Source organism: Neolamprologus brichardi, chromosome 22 (assembly GCF_056152115.1).
Source record: "Neolamprologus brichardi isolate AB-2024 chromosome 22, ASM5615211v1, whole genome shotgun sequence".
Classification (NCBI taxonomy): Eukaryota; Metazoa; Chordata; class Actinopteri; order Cichliformes; family Cichlidae; genus Neolamprologus; species Neolamprologus brichardi.
The window spans coordinates 18,064,674-18,082,275 of record NC_142124.1 but is presented as its reverse complement, the minus strand read 5'-3'; the positions used below and the strand labels follow the sequence as shown (position 1 = coordinate 18,082,275).

The 17,602-nt window shown below is 41.7% G+C and overlaps 1 protein-coding gene across 6 annotated transcripts in view; it reads right to left on the bottom strand.

Moving 5' to 3' along the window:
• Positions 1–317: 317 nt before the first annotated feature.
• Positions 318–17,602, bottom strand: part of runx1t1 (RUNX1 partner transcriptional co-repressor 1) — a 57,071-nt gene continuing 39,786 nt past the window's right edge. For 2 of the 6 annotated variants that reach the window (XM_035906526.2, XM_035906523.2), the window contains 7 exons: positions 13,914–14,095; positions 10,417–10,679; positions 9,738–9,835; positions 9,265–9,460; positions 8,436–8,504; positions 5,441–5,673; positions 318–4,620 (listed from right to left, as the gene is read on the bottom strand). In XM_035906526.2, coding sequence (XP_035762419.1) covers positions 4,297–4,620; positions 5,441–5,673; positions 8,436–8,504; positions 9,265–9,460; positions 9,738–9,835; positions 10,417–10,679; positions 13,914–14,095 — 1,365 coding nt within the window. In that variant the 3' untranslated portion in view covers positions 318–4,296. The remainder of the gene's footprint in view (positions 4,621–5,440; positions 5,674–8,435; positions 8,505–9,264; positions 9,461–9,737; positions 9,836–10,416; positions 10,680–13,913; positions 14,096–17,602) is intronic. The other 4 variants (XM_035906524.2, XM_035906525.2, XM_006787793.2 and 1 more) reach the window with 4 other exon arrangements.

Here is a 17,602-nt window from a genome sequence, read left to right as displayed (position 1 = left end):
AGGTGATGTCCACACAGGAAACAATTTTCTCTTTGTGATGCTGACAATCAGTCACTAATGGATACTCCAGGCTCTGATCGTCTAGGTAACCCTCTAATGCAATGTGTCAAGCAGTGGCATCCTTCACGCTCACTGGTAGCTGCTTCAGAGAAAAGTTTAACTTCACACCAGCAGCTGTTATGTCACCTGTTAAAGTCGCCTAATGTCGTTGACTTTTTGTCTGTGGCCGCCACGCCACTGAAAATATTGCTTCCTGCGTGGACGCCCCTTTAGGCTTGCCGCTGTAATGAAATAACACAACTCTGAATTCTCTGGGCAGGAATTAACATATTTATTACACCGTAAAGAACAACAATACCAGAATTATACTGCAAAGTTTCACAGACTGACAGACCATAGTTTACAGCCCAAAAAAAGAAAAGAATTAAAATTAAGAAACAAAAAAAAGAAATAAAATCAACAAGAAACCACAGTTCTGACATAGTAGACTGGAAAGCTCTCTAGAGGACACTGACAGTAAGCGATGGAAAGACCGCTTAGCGTCAGCCTACCACTAACCTGTGGTTTTCATGTCTTAATTAAGTATTGCACAACAACTTCAAATTATTTGAGCTCTGTTTTATTTTCACAATAAATTTTCTCAAGAGAACGGAAAAACCCTCCCACCCCTGAAGTTCAACTCCTTCCCCCCCAAATTAATGCTACGGCCTTGCTGTTTGCTGTCGGCCCCTTCATTTCCCTATTGTTTCATGTTAAGTAGGAAATTTAAATAACGTTTCCCCCCATTGTGAAAAACAGGCATGCCTAAACTCATAGCCTCATTTTTTTTTTGTTTTCCAAGATTGACCTTTTGTATATTCCCCCAGCTGACAAATCGACAAGCACTTCCGCATGTCTTAACAACAGAGAAAAAAACAATATAAAAAGAGGAGAAAAGGCGGTGGGGAAACAGGGAAGAAAAAAGAGCAAGAGAAACATTTCTTATCTGTGACCTTAGCTTGTGCCGTCGAGATGGGAATCGACAACACTTTTCTTTAAAATTAGCACAATTTTCTCAAATCTGTTCAAACAATTCAAACTCTTGATGTACTCTAGAAATGCCACAGGCATAAAGGAACATAACAAAAGTTTTTTTTTCTGTTTTTTTTTTCTCATTTCTATTTAGGTTTCATTTATTTATGAGGTCTGCATTGTTACCAAGTAGTGATATGGTTTTGCAGCTGTATGAGCTTCGACTTTGGGTTTTATATTTTCCTGTTCTCTTGTGCCCATTTGGTTTCGACTAGACCAGTATCAGCGCCGTGACTGATGCTCTTATCGTGCTGTAAGAGGTAGAGTGAGACTTGTTTGCCACCGAGGAATTTGTAGCAAAACACACATAGAGGAGGGAAGAAAGAAAGAAAAAAAAAAATTACAATAACGCTTCTCAAAGCATCATTGAATGATCGTGTTTCCTAGCTTTTTTTTTTCTCTTTTTTTTTCTTTTTAAACCCAGATTTTGCCCTGAAAATTATGAACACATACATTATTTGTTGTATACCTTTAAATACACTAGTGTTAAAACAGCTTGGCTGTTTCTTCACAGCTTCTGAGAAGTCGCTAGTAGGGTGTCAGACACCTTTTTGGATTGTTTAACCCTTTAAAGTCAAGAATGCAAGTGTATGTTGTAGTTAGACAAGGAGGGAGAGATGAGGAAGTACAGAGGGAGCAAACTGCCCCGAAACCTTTGTGGGCCTCCACTTGTTCCTTGAGGTCAGAATTTGTAACGCGCTTCTGTGTAGCACCAAGGTGTTTGGGGTGAGTGTCGGGGTAAGTGCTCTCGTACTGCGATTGAGAGGTTTGTCTGATTTACGCTAAAGGTTTTCGACAAAATTGCGATGGATTAACCCAAATGATATAAATAAATAAATACAGTACAATGGCGTTGGTGTGAAAGCCCAGTCTCACATTTACCTCTGCGAATCAAAAACTTAACTGCTTAAAGCTGAAATGGGCACTGAATCTGACGGTTGTGTAATGACAAAATGTGTAAAAAAAAAAAAGGAAAGAAATCTCGAGAATCGCTTCAAAAATGGTTTCAGAAGTTGCGTTTGTGTCACATTAGCTATTATTGCTGCAGTTAAAGTGTATCTCCGCTCTGCACGCTCATCGGGGTCAATTCACACCTTCTTATTCCACAATGTGAGACGAGTGCTCGTGGTTTCCAGAATATGGTAAAGATAAAAGAATCTTTTTTCTTTTTGTTCATGGAAATATGAACAAAAGCTGGAGAAACGAATGCCCGAATGTCTGAGTGGACAAACCTCTTTTCAAAAATCGTTTAAATCAGGATTTTGGTCCTTGGTGTCAGTCTTTGGCTGTTTTTGGTGTTTTTATGTTTAACTCTTGTGTTAATACTGCGTGTTACCTGGTGCTTTGCAGTGTTAAAGCTGTCAATCGGAGTCTACACCTCTGCATTTGGAAAGTTAGTTTGTTAGAATATTTTTTTTTGTATTGTTTTTTTAAAATTATTATTATAATTTTTTTGGTTGTTTTTTCAGTTTTTTCTAAAAAATAACAAATATTTAACAAACGTTCAGTAATGTGCATGCACTGTTGTAACTATTTAAACAACAACAACGAAAAAAAAAGACGTTATGGCTGCTCTTCTTAGCACGCAGAGTAAAAAAAACAAAACCGAACAAAAGAGAAAAAGAAAAACGGAATTGGTTTGGTGGTTTACGTTTTTCCATCTCCTCCCATCCAGAGAAAGTGAGAATAGAAGATGCTAATACTACATACAAAATGACTTGATGAGTTATGGCTCTATACCGACAACACAAGTATGCTGAAAAGAAGCATGCCGAGATAACCTCTGTGACAGTGCAAATACATTTATGTATGTCCCTTGTACAAAACATTTAGGTTAGCATTCCGCGCAACATGCTAGTTCTCAGAAAAGATCTGGGTCGGACTCAAGTAGCAGCTCTGAGATATAGCTTGTGTCTTTTCTTGAGGACGTAGGGAAGGAAAACTTATAGAACTACAAGGAAACTACCACTTATACACAGAATAGAAAAGAAGCAGCTTGGGGAAGAAAGAAAAGAAAAGATAACACTTCTTTTTTTTTTTATCTCTTTTTGCACCAGCTAGAGAGAAAGAGTTATGAAGGACTTAGAGTTGTGACTGGTTGAAGTACTATGCATTGTCACAATTGTCCAACACATATACAATAAATAACCATCGGTGACACCACAGGACAGAAGTCTTAAACACCATGACATCTACAGAAAACGAGTAAGAATGTGAAGAAAGATGAAAAATGTTGTCAGAGTCGAGATAGGAGGGGAGGTTGTCTGGGGCGAGTCTATGTTTCCCGAGCCTGCTGTCGAGGTCATTTGACAGTCTTGCCAGTGGGTTGATGACTTCACTTCCTGTTTGAGAGCGTCTGTGACCCACCGAGCGATCGAGTTGTATTTGGTCCGTCCTCCAAGTGTGCAGTGGGCAAGGTTTTTGTATCTTATCCAAGAATTCTTCCTTTTACATCAGGGAAATGGATTTGTATTTCCCAGACCACTGACCTGGATATTATTACAAGTGAGAGGGAAATAACATCGGTTGAACAGCTGGCAATCTGCTGCACATCTGCCCGTTTCGTGGCGGTCTGTGGGCCGGAGATTCAGTCCATCCCCTCTCCCCTCTCCAGGCAGCGAACATGCTTATTCATCCTTCTGTGTGTCTTTCAGGATTCTTAAATCTAATATCTCTCTTATACCAAAGTTTTCTCCGAGACAGTTACATTCCCCGTGATATGCTGTTTGATAAATGTCTGAGGTTGACTAGTCTCGTGTACAGGAAGGAAATAACCACTGACTCCAGGATGAAAAATAAAAACGTTTGAAAAGGGCAGGTCAGATATACTTGTCTTGAGTTCACGGCTATCTCTGATCAGTCTCTTCATATTTACAGGGGAAAATAAGATAAGCTACAATGACGACAACTTTAACAACAACAGGTACAAGGACAAACAGTCAACAAGAATAGCAAGTGTAACAGTAAAAGAATGTCAACTTTTAAATTCATTCATTCAAAACAAAGAATATCTTTGTGTTTCTTTAAAGTCATGGCAAGTCAATATGACCTGATTATGGACTTCCTCCTTCTATGACTACGCTGCAAGATAGACAGAAGTATTGCCATCTCATTCTAGTATCTAAGCATCTTTGCAGGGCAATGTAGACAGCCACGGTAGTTGTCGGGTTGTGGGCTGGCCGTTACACCTGGGAAGCCTTTGCCTCCTACCTCTGTGTGAGTTTCTTAGCGTGGTGTGCCATCAAGGGCGGAGGAGGACGGGGTGCTAGGGGTGGATGAGCGAGGGGTGGCAGCAGGGGGGGTAGCAGCCGGACTCCCGGTCCCGCTGCTCGGGGTGCAAGCGGAGGAGCTGATGGGAGCGGGGGTCTCTGAACCCGGAACCCCTCCCTGCTGCTGGCTGGCCTGCTGCTGCTGCTGAGCCTGCAGGGTCTGACCGCACACATGGTGATGCTTCTCCCAGTCTTTATGCTGGCAGAAGGAGCCGCAGTAGCGTGCCGTGTTGCAGCCGCTGCATGTCTCACTGGCCTTGCGTCCGCAGTTCCAGCAGCTCTGACGGACAGAAAAAGACAAAGTCAAATAACCCCAAAAAGTAGCAGCCAGACAAAAACCAATTTGTAATGGTTTAATGCTCTTTTCACATGAAAATCTAATCACACATTGTGACCAAAAGTAAAGAAAATTCCACATTAAACTGGGAACTAGCAAATACAACGTGAAGATTAGCAGCAGAAAGTGGTACACCACACAGGATACCATGAAACAAGCCTCTACTTCTATGCTTGGCACTTAAGCCTGACCCAAACCACAGACAGATAAAAAAAAAATCTCTTGTTACACTTAGGGCCACTTATATATCTTGGAAACCGCAAGGAGAGCATGTCAGGGCGCCTGCATAGCCAGAGGAAAGCGGAGAACAAAGTTATAAACAACCTCTGAAAGTTCTCCTCTGGGGCGCTTCTCTGTTACAAACATCGCTCCTGCAATTAATGTCAGATGAACGGCAGAGTTCCCTCTCAGTTAAATGATTAAACTTTCAGGTCTCTAATGGAGATTACCAAATGCTTTTACTTATTTCCTCTCAGCTCAAATGGTAACACCCTTCCAAGCACTGTAAAGTAGCTACTTGGGGGTAATAGGTGCTTCATTATCCTTGCTTCATTTTGCTCTTCCATATGCACTAACACATAAGGGGTGGATAATCAGAATTAGGTTTTACAAAAATGTGCACTATGTAATATGTTTTCTAAAATAGTAATAAAAAACCCACAGCACCTGGATAATCTACCATAGCTTGCATCAAAAGTCAAACACAAAAAGACGATAATGACACTGATGATGAAAGACTGAGAATGTGTACATTCGCTTCTACCTCGCTGGAATCCTCCTGCTGGTTGATTATGGAGAGCGCCTCTTCAGCTGCCTGGCGCTTGGCTTCGGCCACTGTTCGCTCCATCTTGGCCCGCTCGCTGCTGATCATTTCGTGAGCCTTGCGCTCAGCCTCTGACACGGCTTTCTGCAGCTCTGACATGGCCTGCCGCTTCACCTCATTCACAGCCTCTTCTGGAAAGAGTGTGGAGACAGAGGAAGTCAAGCCTCCCGTACCTGCAATATAGCGCGTGCATTTTTCACTGGACTGTATTTTCAGTACAAGTACACCATCGTTTTTTAAACAGGAATAACATATTCGCTGCTGCTGATTCCAAATTGCTATATGCCATTCTAAACAACCCATTAGCATATTCACAGTCTCATTGTGCTTGTTTGTGTCTCTGTCAGGTTTTCGTTCTGCTCTCCAGTTGTTCATCCCGTCTACTTCAGGAGAGAGCAGTGCTGAGTCTAAAGTTGCGTGGATGAGCAGTTTTCATATTCTGGCTAGAAGCTTTTTTTTTCCCTGTTATGCTTTCAGTCAGATGCTCAGCTTCTGAGGCAGCAAGACAGGCAACTGCAAGAGACCCATAAGGGCTGACTCCACAGCAATATCTCAAAATGTGGCAACAGCAGAGACTGCAACTCACTCCCACTTTAACAACCAATGGGAGTCTGCAAAACATCTCAGTAGAAAACCTCTCTTGCGCTCTCTCTTAGCTAAAGCGCATTCAATGAGCTGCAGGCTGAGCTCGTCTTGATGTGTGTTTAAGTCCGCAGCGCGTGCTAAACTCAACTGCACACAAATGTTTTCGCTACTCAGCTCTCCTGCTGTCTGTATTTATTTATGGGAATATCAAACCAAGCAACAAATTACAACAAAAAAAAATACATATTTCTCCTGCTACAGATGAATTCAATTACTCCATCAGTCCAAACATGCATGTTTTAAATGCACACTATATCTAAACTTGCATCACTGTTTTAACACATCTAGAAGATGCACACTAGAAAACAAAATCTGCAATGGATTATTTCACACGGCAAGGAAAACTACTTTAACTATTCATGTTTATTTTATACTTCAAGGCCAACTTTCAGCTTAGAATATTTAATATTAATATTTTATCATTTATTTAATATCTGACAAGATTTAAGAGCACATCAAGTCTAAATGTTGTAGGCTGACAGGATAACGGGGACACTCGTCAGCTGATTTAATTAAACTATTACGATTTAGTTCAAACACTGATTAATTTTCTTTTTAAGAACTTTTTAAATATCTAAATAGACATATTTACATCAGTGTGTGACATATTAATGTAGTTCAATGTTCCTGGAAGATCTTGATCTTGTATATTTTAATTTGGAAAAGAATATCCCGAGGATATTCTCACGAGAACACGAGCTGATTAATCGCAGGTAATCACTCACAAAACGTGCTTTTCAGCCGGAGCAATATGTTATTTTATCCTTGTTTTGAGGAATGAATAACCTTCCGCGTGGGTGTTAAGCGGTGGAATTCCTACAGAACGTCAAAGCAAAAGGAGGGCTTTTTTGTTTGCTCCCATCAAGCCTGTAACTTGACTAATTGTGTATGCAAATCAGGCAATTTATATTTAAATTATGCATTTCCATTGTGATCCCAGAGGCCCATGCGGTGAGGGGAAGTGGGAAACCGGTAGGACACCGTGCAAGGTGCTTGAATATTTATCACCAACTGTAAACATTTTGCCCATTTCAAACAGATGTATTCGCCGCTGCACTCCATTGTGTTAAAAATCCTATTTTGCAATCCTCCCCGGGTCACATTTAAATCAGTCTCTCCTAAGCCAGAATATGAATGAAATGGATAACGGAAAATACTGAGGATAAGGCAAATAGAGTGAAAAGTAAGAGGCCCCTTTTATCCGACAGACAAAAGATAAAATAGAGCTTTATGCCTGACAAATATGCTTCACTTTCTTAGTACATATTACACTGGCGTTAAAAATGTAAAATCTGTTTTCGATATCAGACCGACTGCATGCTTTTATAAAGACAGAAACATTTTCTCTCCACTGTGATTGAGGCGAATTTTTAAACCAGGGTGCTTTTGTCTTTAACCTACTATGCTGCTTGAAGTCATGGAAATTGCCCCGGTGCCTTGTGATATATGCCTTGTGCGTGGAATTGTGATTACACACCAAATGCCTTAGATGGAAGATCGATCAAAGCTGGTGAGGGGAAAGAGAGTACCGGAGAGGAGGCACAGTCCCGATGGTGATACTCAATTCAATTTAAATGCATATTACTTGTTCTGAGTATCTCACACATCATGCTTGGTCAAGCAAGGGGACAATTTCTTTTCTCCAGGGGGTTTAAAAGGCAGATATACTGTATCACTGGTGGAGAATACAAAACCTCAAAGAGTGAACCCTCAGGTTTTCAGAGTGATAACAGTGACACAATGCTGTTTTTTTAAAAAGCTATAAAAAATGAATGCAAGTGCTGATTTTAATCGGGTTATTAAAACATTAAGGAGTTTCTAAACTCTGCGCATTTTCCTCTACAATTTTGTTAAGTAGAATAGCTGCAGTGTCTCTCATTAAGGGGATAAAAAAAGTGCCAAAAGCAAATTGAAACCAAATCTTGCCACTTTTGACAGGAGACCACTGGGCCAGCTGTAAAAGCTCCTTATGTCCCTTATTTGACTGCAATAAAATCCTTGTAAGGCCTGACATCATATTCTGAGTGTGCAGTGCATAGTGATGAAACTTCCTACAGAATCAGATATAGATAACCTGACTTTAATGCAAATCTAGCAAGGTTTTGTGTTGCAGACAATAGACTACACTGGGATGAAAAGGGGAGAGAACAGGTTTAAAGGAGCCTTTCTCATTCATCTACCTAAACATGGCCTCGAGTTCCATAAAGCATAAAGCCTTCAGACAGATTAGGGGAAAAATAGAGGAACTGTGTTTACGTGCACTGATCAGAGGCATGAAAGTGCTGCTCACCAGCTTTTTTCCAGATCTCTTCAGGGACGTAGCCAGAGACAGGCCGGTGCAGGAGCTCCCGGTGAATTTCTGGAAAGACACAAACATACAGACGTGGTAACCAGAGATCCCTCAATGGCATAGTACACAAAACTGTGAAATATTTAACATTTTGGCTTTTTTTTATGTTCCAAAGGACTTTTTGAGACCAGTGCACTGAAACTGACTTAGTATCAGCCAGTGTACACATATTTAATGTAAAAATAGGGGGCCTAGATTTGAACTCTGGGGGACTCCACACTCAATATTATTAATTCATAAAATACAACAAAGATCTTACAGCTAATAATAATTAATTTTGGACTCATTTCAGATTTGAGCTTCTTTAATAGTGGTTTAAAAACTTCCGAGCCTTAAGCCTGGGATATATTCCATTGCAGACCGGGACAGCTGGAGACCCAACAGTCATTTCTGTTTTACTTCTTTGAAGTCTCCTGGCTGGGCACATGCCTAGTTGGCACATTGTCATATAAATTCTCCACAGATAAGTCTGTGTGGTCACAGAAACAGGCAGGCACATGGAGGTCTGCACAAACCCTCTCAGAAGGTTGCAGAGTATAATCCTTGCTTTAAGAGACCTAACAGACTGCAAGGTAATGCGCATCAGCTGACACCTTTAGAGTCTGTATTTAATATAGATACCTTTAAAGAACAATTAAAGTTGCACAGATTACACTGAAAAACTGAAAATCAGTAGTCTTAAAAGATGAACAACAAGCTTAAAACCGGCAGACATGCATATTAATTATAATTTAACAATAATACTTCTAGCATGTAAGTGGATCCATACCTGAAGTTGTGTTTTCTTGTGCTGCAGGGCTCTGCTGCCTTGACTGCCCGCTAACAGCGCCTTTCTTCTGCTCCTCGGCATCGCTGTATCGTCGGATCCAGTAGTTGAGCTCCTCACGGTCAGCCTCCTGGCACCGCCGCAGTACCGTCAGTGAGCGCCTTGTTTTTTCCACCATGTCCATGATGCAGTTGAGCAGCTGGAGGTGACAGGGAGCAGACACAGCGCTGAGTTTACACATAGACAGGATGAATGGGCTGATTTGAATTCAAAGAAGGTCTTTGTCAAGGGTAGGGTTCTTCACATACATGTAATTTCAAACATCGTTTTGACTGAGCTCATAAAGAAACTTAAAAGCATCCAAACTTTAATAAAGACTCACCACAAGATCTGCTAGATAACAATTTCATACGAACTGATACTCAGAAAACTTACAAAGACAAAACTGTAGAGTATAGTAATAAAATTGTTATTACTTTTCTTACATGGTCAAGGTGCTTCCACTCCTCAGCCCATTCTCTGTCTGTCAGCCTGTGGTCAATCACTTCCTCCTGCCTGGTGCCTGCATGCATACCTGCAAGAATGAAAGATAGACAAATAGATGGACAGATAAACAAACAGCAACTCAGCATGACACAATCAATTACTCCATCAAGCCCTTGCTCCCCTTTCATTTGAATTCAGTTTGGCACTCTTTCTCTATTCATTTCTTTTCCCTGCTCCCACACTCCCCCTTTTCTCTGCTATCTCCTTATCGCTCTCCCACCCCGAGGGCAGGACTCAGATGACTGAGCTTCTCCTCCCGTAAACATCCATCACAAGGTGAGACATGCTAAATGTGTCTCCTATTTTTAAAATAGAGCCCAAGTCATTATTACAGCTTCATCAAGGCCAGCTTTATGCAAAAGAAAAAGGATCTAATATGATGATCTCACATCTAAATGTGCGTCTGCGGAGTGTTAATGTATCTCACTTTTTATGACGTCTGTGGCTTCTGAGTCTCACTGATTATAATGATAATCTGATTGATTATTGTAATAGTTATTCATCTCAGTGGACTATAAAGATATGAGAAACCGGTGAAATGTATGTAAAGTGATCTTGCGCTCTGAGATATACAGTCGTGTACACAAATGTAATCCTCAGTATCCTCACCAATGGGCCTTGCTCTCTCCCGGATCTCTCGATGATTAGACGCTGGGTGTCTGTAGGTGTCGCGGTAGTGATGGGCAATGGCCATGTCGTCTAGCCTGTAGTGCTGTGGAGGGAGTGGGCCTGGGTGAGGCAGACCATTGGGTTGGTAGGAGAGTCCATTGGATGGGCTGAAACGCTGGGCAGGACTTATAGTGCAGGGCCGTTTGCTGGGGTGAACATCCGGATGCAGAGAGCTGTCTCGTTCAAAGCCGTTCTCTTTGGTTCTGAGTGGAGACGCAGACAAATGAGTAATGTGGCTGTCGTTGTTGCTTAGACTCTTTCAAACAGTGACGTGGGATAATTCCCTTATTTAATAAGGTCGTAATTTTTTTCTTAGTTTCTTTTTTTTTTAAGTACCGGCAACATTTTTCACCTGTTTTAATATTTGAAGACAGAATACGGGGCCAAAGCTGGCATAAATCTTTGCCGTTATTACCAAGCTCGCACAATTTCTACTGACAGCTCTGCAGATAACAAAAGGCTTCCTGAGGTGCATTGGATTGGGAAAAAAGGAAATAAAAGAGAGGAAAGCGGACGACACAGGAACAAATCAGTGTGATATTTACATCACACCTATTTTGTAAAAATAAGTGATACAAAATGTGTTTGTTACAGTTATTTCATACAAGAGCCAGACCTGAAGCATAGCAGTACAACAACTGGTCCGCCCCCTTGTGCTGTCGGAAATATTTGAGTCCAACCTACCAGACAAAGCACTTGCAATGAAAGGCTACTTTTCCTGGATTCCTTTTGGAATTTTTTTTATTGAAAACATGTCTATTCACAGACACACACACACACACATAAGCCTGAATGTGTGTGCTCGCATGCTTGCATACATACTCACACAAGTAGTTTTCAGGGGATCAGGTGGATTTTTGTTAGCCTGCTTCCAAAGATTAATGTGGCCAGGTGTGTTATTGTGTGAGCACACTCTCACACGTGTGCTCTGTATGCCTTTGTGTGTGTGTTCTCACTTTTGTCACTTCACAGTTACAACTTGCCAACCTCCCCCGCTATCTGCAGTCCACCAGTTTCCTCTCTCTCTGTCTGCCTCTCTCCTCTCCGTTCCCATCTCCCTCTCTCTCTCTCCGATGAACAGATTGAACTTCTTAATGAGCTGTTTTTATGGGCTCCTAATGCTCATCCACAGCTCTCCATATGCTCTTTCCCTTGCATTCGTCCATCTCTCCGTCTCCCTCGACTCATCCATCCCCCCCCACCCCCCCCACTCTTTTCTGCCCAGCCTTGCTACTGCAACAATATTTATATCTACAGGCACTAAAGTACACGCCTGTGAACACATTTACAGTCACCTGTGCAAAACCCCGGTGTGCACGCCCTGTTAAACGATACACACGTGGTAATTTGCGCGCTTATTTTTGAATACAGTTAAAATTTTCTCCAATTTACACCAATTTATATTTTTAATATGTTTATTTAACTTTAAATTTGAAACAATGTAGGAATATTATTTACTGACTAGATTTCTTTTGGAAGGAAGAAATAGCCTGTTGTGTATGATTATGCTGTATGCCACGGATGGAATTAATATTCTGGAAATGCACTAAAATGTAATGTGCACAGAGGCATTGCTATTAGAGCACGGTCATCAGTAATACTGTACTCTCAGACGATATTTAAATATTGGCTTTTTGAGCATACACAGTATCTAAGACTATACTCTAATTTTCCTGGTCTGTTTTCTGCAGGCGATGGTATTAATCAGAATGCATTGATAGTGCATTGTTGTCTGTAATTAAGAATTCTCATTCAAATTCCAATATTCTGACACAGGCTCCAATAAGTGGGAATGCAGAGCAGGGGTAAGCAGAAACCAGAGGTGCTTAGCCAGCCATATTGGTGCTGGAGCCTCATCTGTATGTGTTATCAGCCCATCTCCCTAGGCACACACACACGCTCACGCAGAGACACACACACACACACACATACACCACACGCACGTACACACAAAGCACGCTCACACAAAGCACGCTCACACGTTCACGCAGGATCCAGAATCGTGCACAAACACAGACACATGCATTCACACAAAGACTGCGTTTTCACACTGAATACAGATGCCAACTCCCCCCCCCCCCCCCCCCCCCCCCACCTTCCGCATATTCCCTCTCACATTTATACGCGCACCTTTTCTACTAAGCTCACTCCCCTATGCACCAGACGCCCTGCAAATGTGCAGGTATTACAGAAAAAGTCTGCATATCCGAGTGTTTGGGGAAAAGAGAGGTGAGAATTATTAATATCACATTCAGCATTTTTGTCCCTCAGCAAATATAAAATGTACATTTCCGTCTCCCCTGCCTGTATTAAAAATTCTGACCCCCGGGGACTTTATTTCACAAAACAATACATACATTGTAGTCTGCAGCTCCCACAACAGATCAGATATGTTCACAAACGCCAGTGCAAAAAAACAGTTCTGTATGGGTCTGTGCATGTCTAATAGACTTTGCTGCAGGCTTGTTAGCCTCTGTTATTATTCTGATTAGAGAAGAGTGTAAAGCCAAACTCTAGATTTATAGTCTGATCTTATGGTTTGTTCATATCGCAGCTCTATCACCTCAAATTTGTTTTACTGGGGCAGCAAATGAGCTACATTCTTGAACATGCACTTACACACACCATTGGTCTGGATAGATTTTTTCTGTGCCAGACAGAGAGGAAGATAGCTTTTTTTTCCCTTTTTTTTTTACAGCGCTGTGTGTTTCTGGATGGAACGTCTCAGTGCTTGTCCATTAGAGCAAGGAACATTGAGTCATTACCAAAGTCCGTGACAGCAAACGGATGTAATGATTTGGCTCGGGTGGGGGGAGTTGAAGTGATGTGGAGACTCGTACAAACACAGGCACACACTTTGTACTTACACACCCGAGCAAGCGTGGAAATAACTTTATAAGTTTGGAATCAAAAACACACAAATCGGAGGGCTTCATACACATTCAGTGACACATCTATTCATGCTTTTCATTACGGCACAGCTGTCTTCCGTCTTTTTTCCCTGCGTATGCGTGCCTGGGTGTAGCCAGGTCTACTTTTCCCATCTCGTGTTCTCCTCAGTTCTGGCCCATTAAGAGCAGAAGCCAGGAGCTGAGCTGTCCAACGGAGCACATCATGAGGCCCGGTGGCGCACTGGCAGACGCTTCCCGTACATACATTTGCACATGACACTATTGCCTTGCGTTGGCTCAGCTTGTGTCTGTGGAGTAATGCAGGGGCTCATGGGGATGCAGGCATCCTCAAAGGGATTTATGCATGAGCTCAAACAATAGAGGGTAAAAAAAAGTTTCACCCCAGGAGCTGGTAAATGTATAAGCTCTACCCACAAATTCCAGCTATCCTCTAAGAATTCCAACCCAAATCAAGATTTATTAAACACTTAAAATGATGAAATAGTAACATTTGAGAGTGATGTTCTGGTTTTATGAGTCACCCACCTGTCTGGTGTCCTCCTTTTGCCGTTCTCATTCACATCCAGCAAGAGCTCTGAGGAGTCTACTGGGGAGGTGGTGCTGGTGTCCAGGAGTAGCTGCTCATGCTGGGCCAGGTACTGAGCCGGGTTCTGCTTGGCCAGCCTGGCACAGTGCAGCAGCTCCCTCTGAAGGAGCGGCAGGTTGGCCTGCGGGAGGAAACAACACTTGATTATTACGGGAAATTTACAAGAATGCTGATGACTGTTTCCTGAGAGCTCAAAGGAGGTACAAGAATGTGAGCAGTGTGTGCCTTTCAGCCTCACAACATATATAAAGACATTTTCAGGTAAGTCTCCTTTGGTGAACAATCATTCAGACTGTGAGCTGGTTACTGTTTACTAAAACTTCTTATCTCTGATACACAATATTGAAACTTTGGAGGTGCAAAAAGTGATAAAAATGTACTAAAAGTAATAAAAGTGGCACTTATGACTTATAGCAACACTATGCTCTGCTCTGAGTGCTTTACGTTGTAACAAAGGTAAATGTAATCATATTAATGCTCAGGAAATGTAGACAACACACAGTCCTAACACCCGACATGTTACCATCCCACACAAAGAACTGAATCACACATAAAAGCCAATGTCTTATAAGATTTTTATTCCAAATACCACTTTATTGTAAGAAGAGATCCATGTCTCCCATACCATCTCACCCCTCTTTGCTCATTATTCCTGAACCACCGCAGCTTTCTGGGACCCAGAGTGCATTAGCGGCATAGTCTCTCTGTGGCATAAAATTTTAAAAAACACAGCAGCTATTTTCAAACTCTGTGGCATACTGTAACAAGGGGGTCTACTTTCTTGTGTGGAGTTACGGGGCCATGCAGGTATGCGAACATCGACTTCAAAGACATCTGATGGCGTGCATTATGAGGCAAGAAGATGAAAGTGTTGCGTCAAGCAGGCTTAGAATGAGAGTGGGGGCTATTTTGGCGAGGCACATCACAAGAGCCTTTGGAGAGGCCATCTTTGCAAGTTTTAGGTCCGTTAATCTTTGCTTTGTCTTCACTATCATAATCTCTCTCGCAAGTCTCCTGCTTCTTTTGTGGTTCCTTTCCTTTTTGTTTTTTTTTGCTGTAATCTTCCTCACAGTCTTCACTCCTTTGTTCTTCTGTTTCCTGCAGCTGCACACAGATGTAACACTACCTGAACTGGGCCATGTTTTGTTTAGTAGTATTAATGTTGTAATCACATGAAAATCTCTCTCTAGTAATTGGCTGCAGTAAGAGAAATGCCAGCCGCTGGCCTTCGCTTTACCTGCCCGAGTTAATGGTCCGTTAATAGTTTATGATCATAATTACCCTCTGGAAAAAGGAAAAAAAAAAAGAGAGAGAGCATAAAATAAATTGCTTTGACCCTGGTGAACTCATCTTATATTAATTAGAGGTCATCCTAATTGCCAGAGGAGATGTGGAATACATTAACAAAAAGACTGAGTCAAGAAATGCAGACCAGTGAAGAGACTGGATCATTTTTCATATGATAAAGTGCGGCAATTTGCTTCCGCATACTTATGTTAACCAACATCTGCACTTGTACCAAAAAAGGCACATTTCAAGTAATGTTCAGCAGCCACAGCTAAATTCTACTTGGGGTGATTTATTGTTCAAATACTGCTTTTGTCATTTTGTCAAACGGTGCCAAAAAACAATTCAGAATATGCCACATTTAGGATGTGCTGCACTTCATCAACTTTCTGTTCTCTCTGTATAATTTGCAGTTGGAAGAGAAAGGTGACTTCGTTTTTTGCATGTCTATTTTGCCCTATTTCAATTATTTCCTATTGCAAAAGACTCTCTCCTTCTCCTTCTCTCTCATACACACACACGCACACACACACACACAGCTGTATGTGTTTATTCCCCCGTCTCGCAGCACTACTCACACTTGAATCTGACGCAAGAAAAACTAAAACTAACAAAGAGCGAACTTTAAAAAAATGGCACAACTTTAAGTGGAAGGCTGAGACGCATTCATATCTTTTAAGAATCGTGTGGCCCGCATCTCGCCAGCACATCACGTCACAGCCATTGTGTGGTTTATGATTGCCTCCTTCCAGTAAAGAATCCCAACCAATTTGCGGTTTAGCATTAAGAGAAAAGGAAAAAAGAGTTGAGTGAATTTGAGAGGGGGTGGGTAGTTGGTGGGATTGACTCGGTATAACATTAGCGTAATGAAAAACCTTGAGCCCTGACATGCATTGTTGCAGCTGTGCTTCGACGCACCTATAAAAGCTCCCCCACACCTCCAGTTGCTCTCTGCTACCATATGGTAGCTGGCATTAAAGGCCCCGCAGTGGGAAGACACTAAAATTAGACTGGGGAGAAAGAGAGGGGCTGAGAAGGAGCGATGGAGGAAAAAAAAAAAGAGAGTTGCATCTTTGATTCCGCAGCCATCCCAGTGATACAATAACCATCTGGCGAGGAGAAGAAAAGGGAAGGAGGGACTGGAGGATGGATGGATAGAGAACAGTAGATAAACAGAGAAACGAAAGGGATAAGGACAGAAGGAGGCAGAGGGAGAAAAAAAATCTTTCACAAGAAGCGAAAGAAAATGAAGAAAACTTAAGGGCAAGGGAGTGATGTAGGAAAGAGAGGGGGTGGATACAAAGCTCCTGTTTGTATCGTTAACAAAGAGTAATGGCAGTTCTAGTGGGACCAATTTCTGCTGCCCATAACCACGCTGGCCCTTGGTGGATAACATAAACTTGTGAATGTCAGTTGACACATGCACACATCTGCAAATGCAGATGTGAGTGCACCATGTAAAGTGAGAGGATATTGTGTTGGGAAAAGATGCCGCCTGTGTTTTCGAAAGTAACATTTACCCATCTGTCACTCAGAATCTCTATTAATTCAAAGTTTTTTTCTTTTTTTTAGATAATTCTAACCTTTATAAGGCGGAATCTGTAGAGAAATTACCAGATTTTTGGTAGCGCAACCTATGGTCTGATGATGATTTAGTTTTTTATTTGCTTTTAAAAAAAACTAAATAAAAAAACCTGATTTGCATTCATAAACAATGCCCAGACGGGAAGTTTTGATCCGGATATCCGCTGGCTACATTGGAAGCACTGAAATATTCACCATTGTCCCCAGAGATTAGTCATCAGACAATAGCGGATGGGTTCCCAGATTGCTCAGTTACAAATAGCAGAGAGTCCATAAAAAGTGAAGAAAGACTGATGCAAATCAAGAAGAAGACCGGAGAAGAAAACAGGAAAAAAAAGGAGCTTTTTACCTTTACAGAGGTGTGCAAAAGAATAAAAAATGAGTGATGCGTTAAATTTTACGCCCGTCACTGCTCTCCATCTTTCAGTAGCTCACTGATATTGATCTCCACTTCACCTGGACCCATTACATGGTCTAACCTTCTGCTGCTCAGTATAAACCTCAGTCCCATTTGTCATCCGTGACTATCATAACAAATCACGCTACTGCCCCCAGTCCCAGCCCCTAGTTTAGCCTTCAGAATATGCACCAAAAAGCACTACATGCACCTATCTCACACAAACCACACATTAAATAAACATTATTCCCTTTGTGGACACAAATAGAAATAATTTCATCTCCTTCACTTTTATCTTCCACAGTGTGATAGATATGAGAGATATGCTGTTGTGACTGAGGGAAGGGCACAGATGCTTAA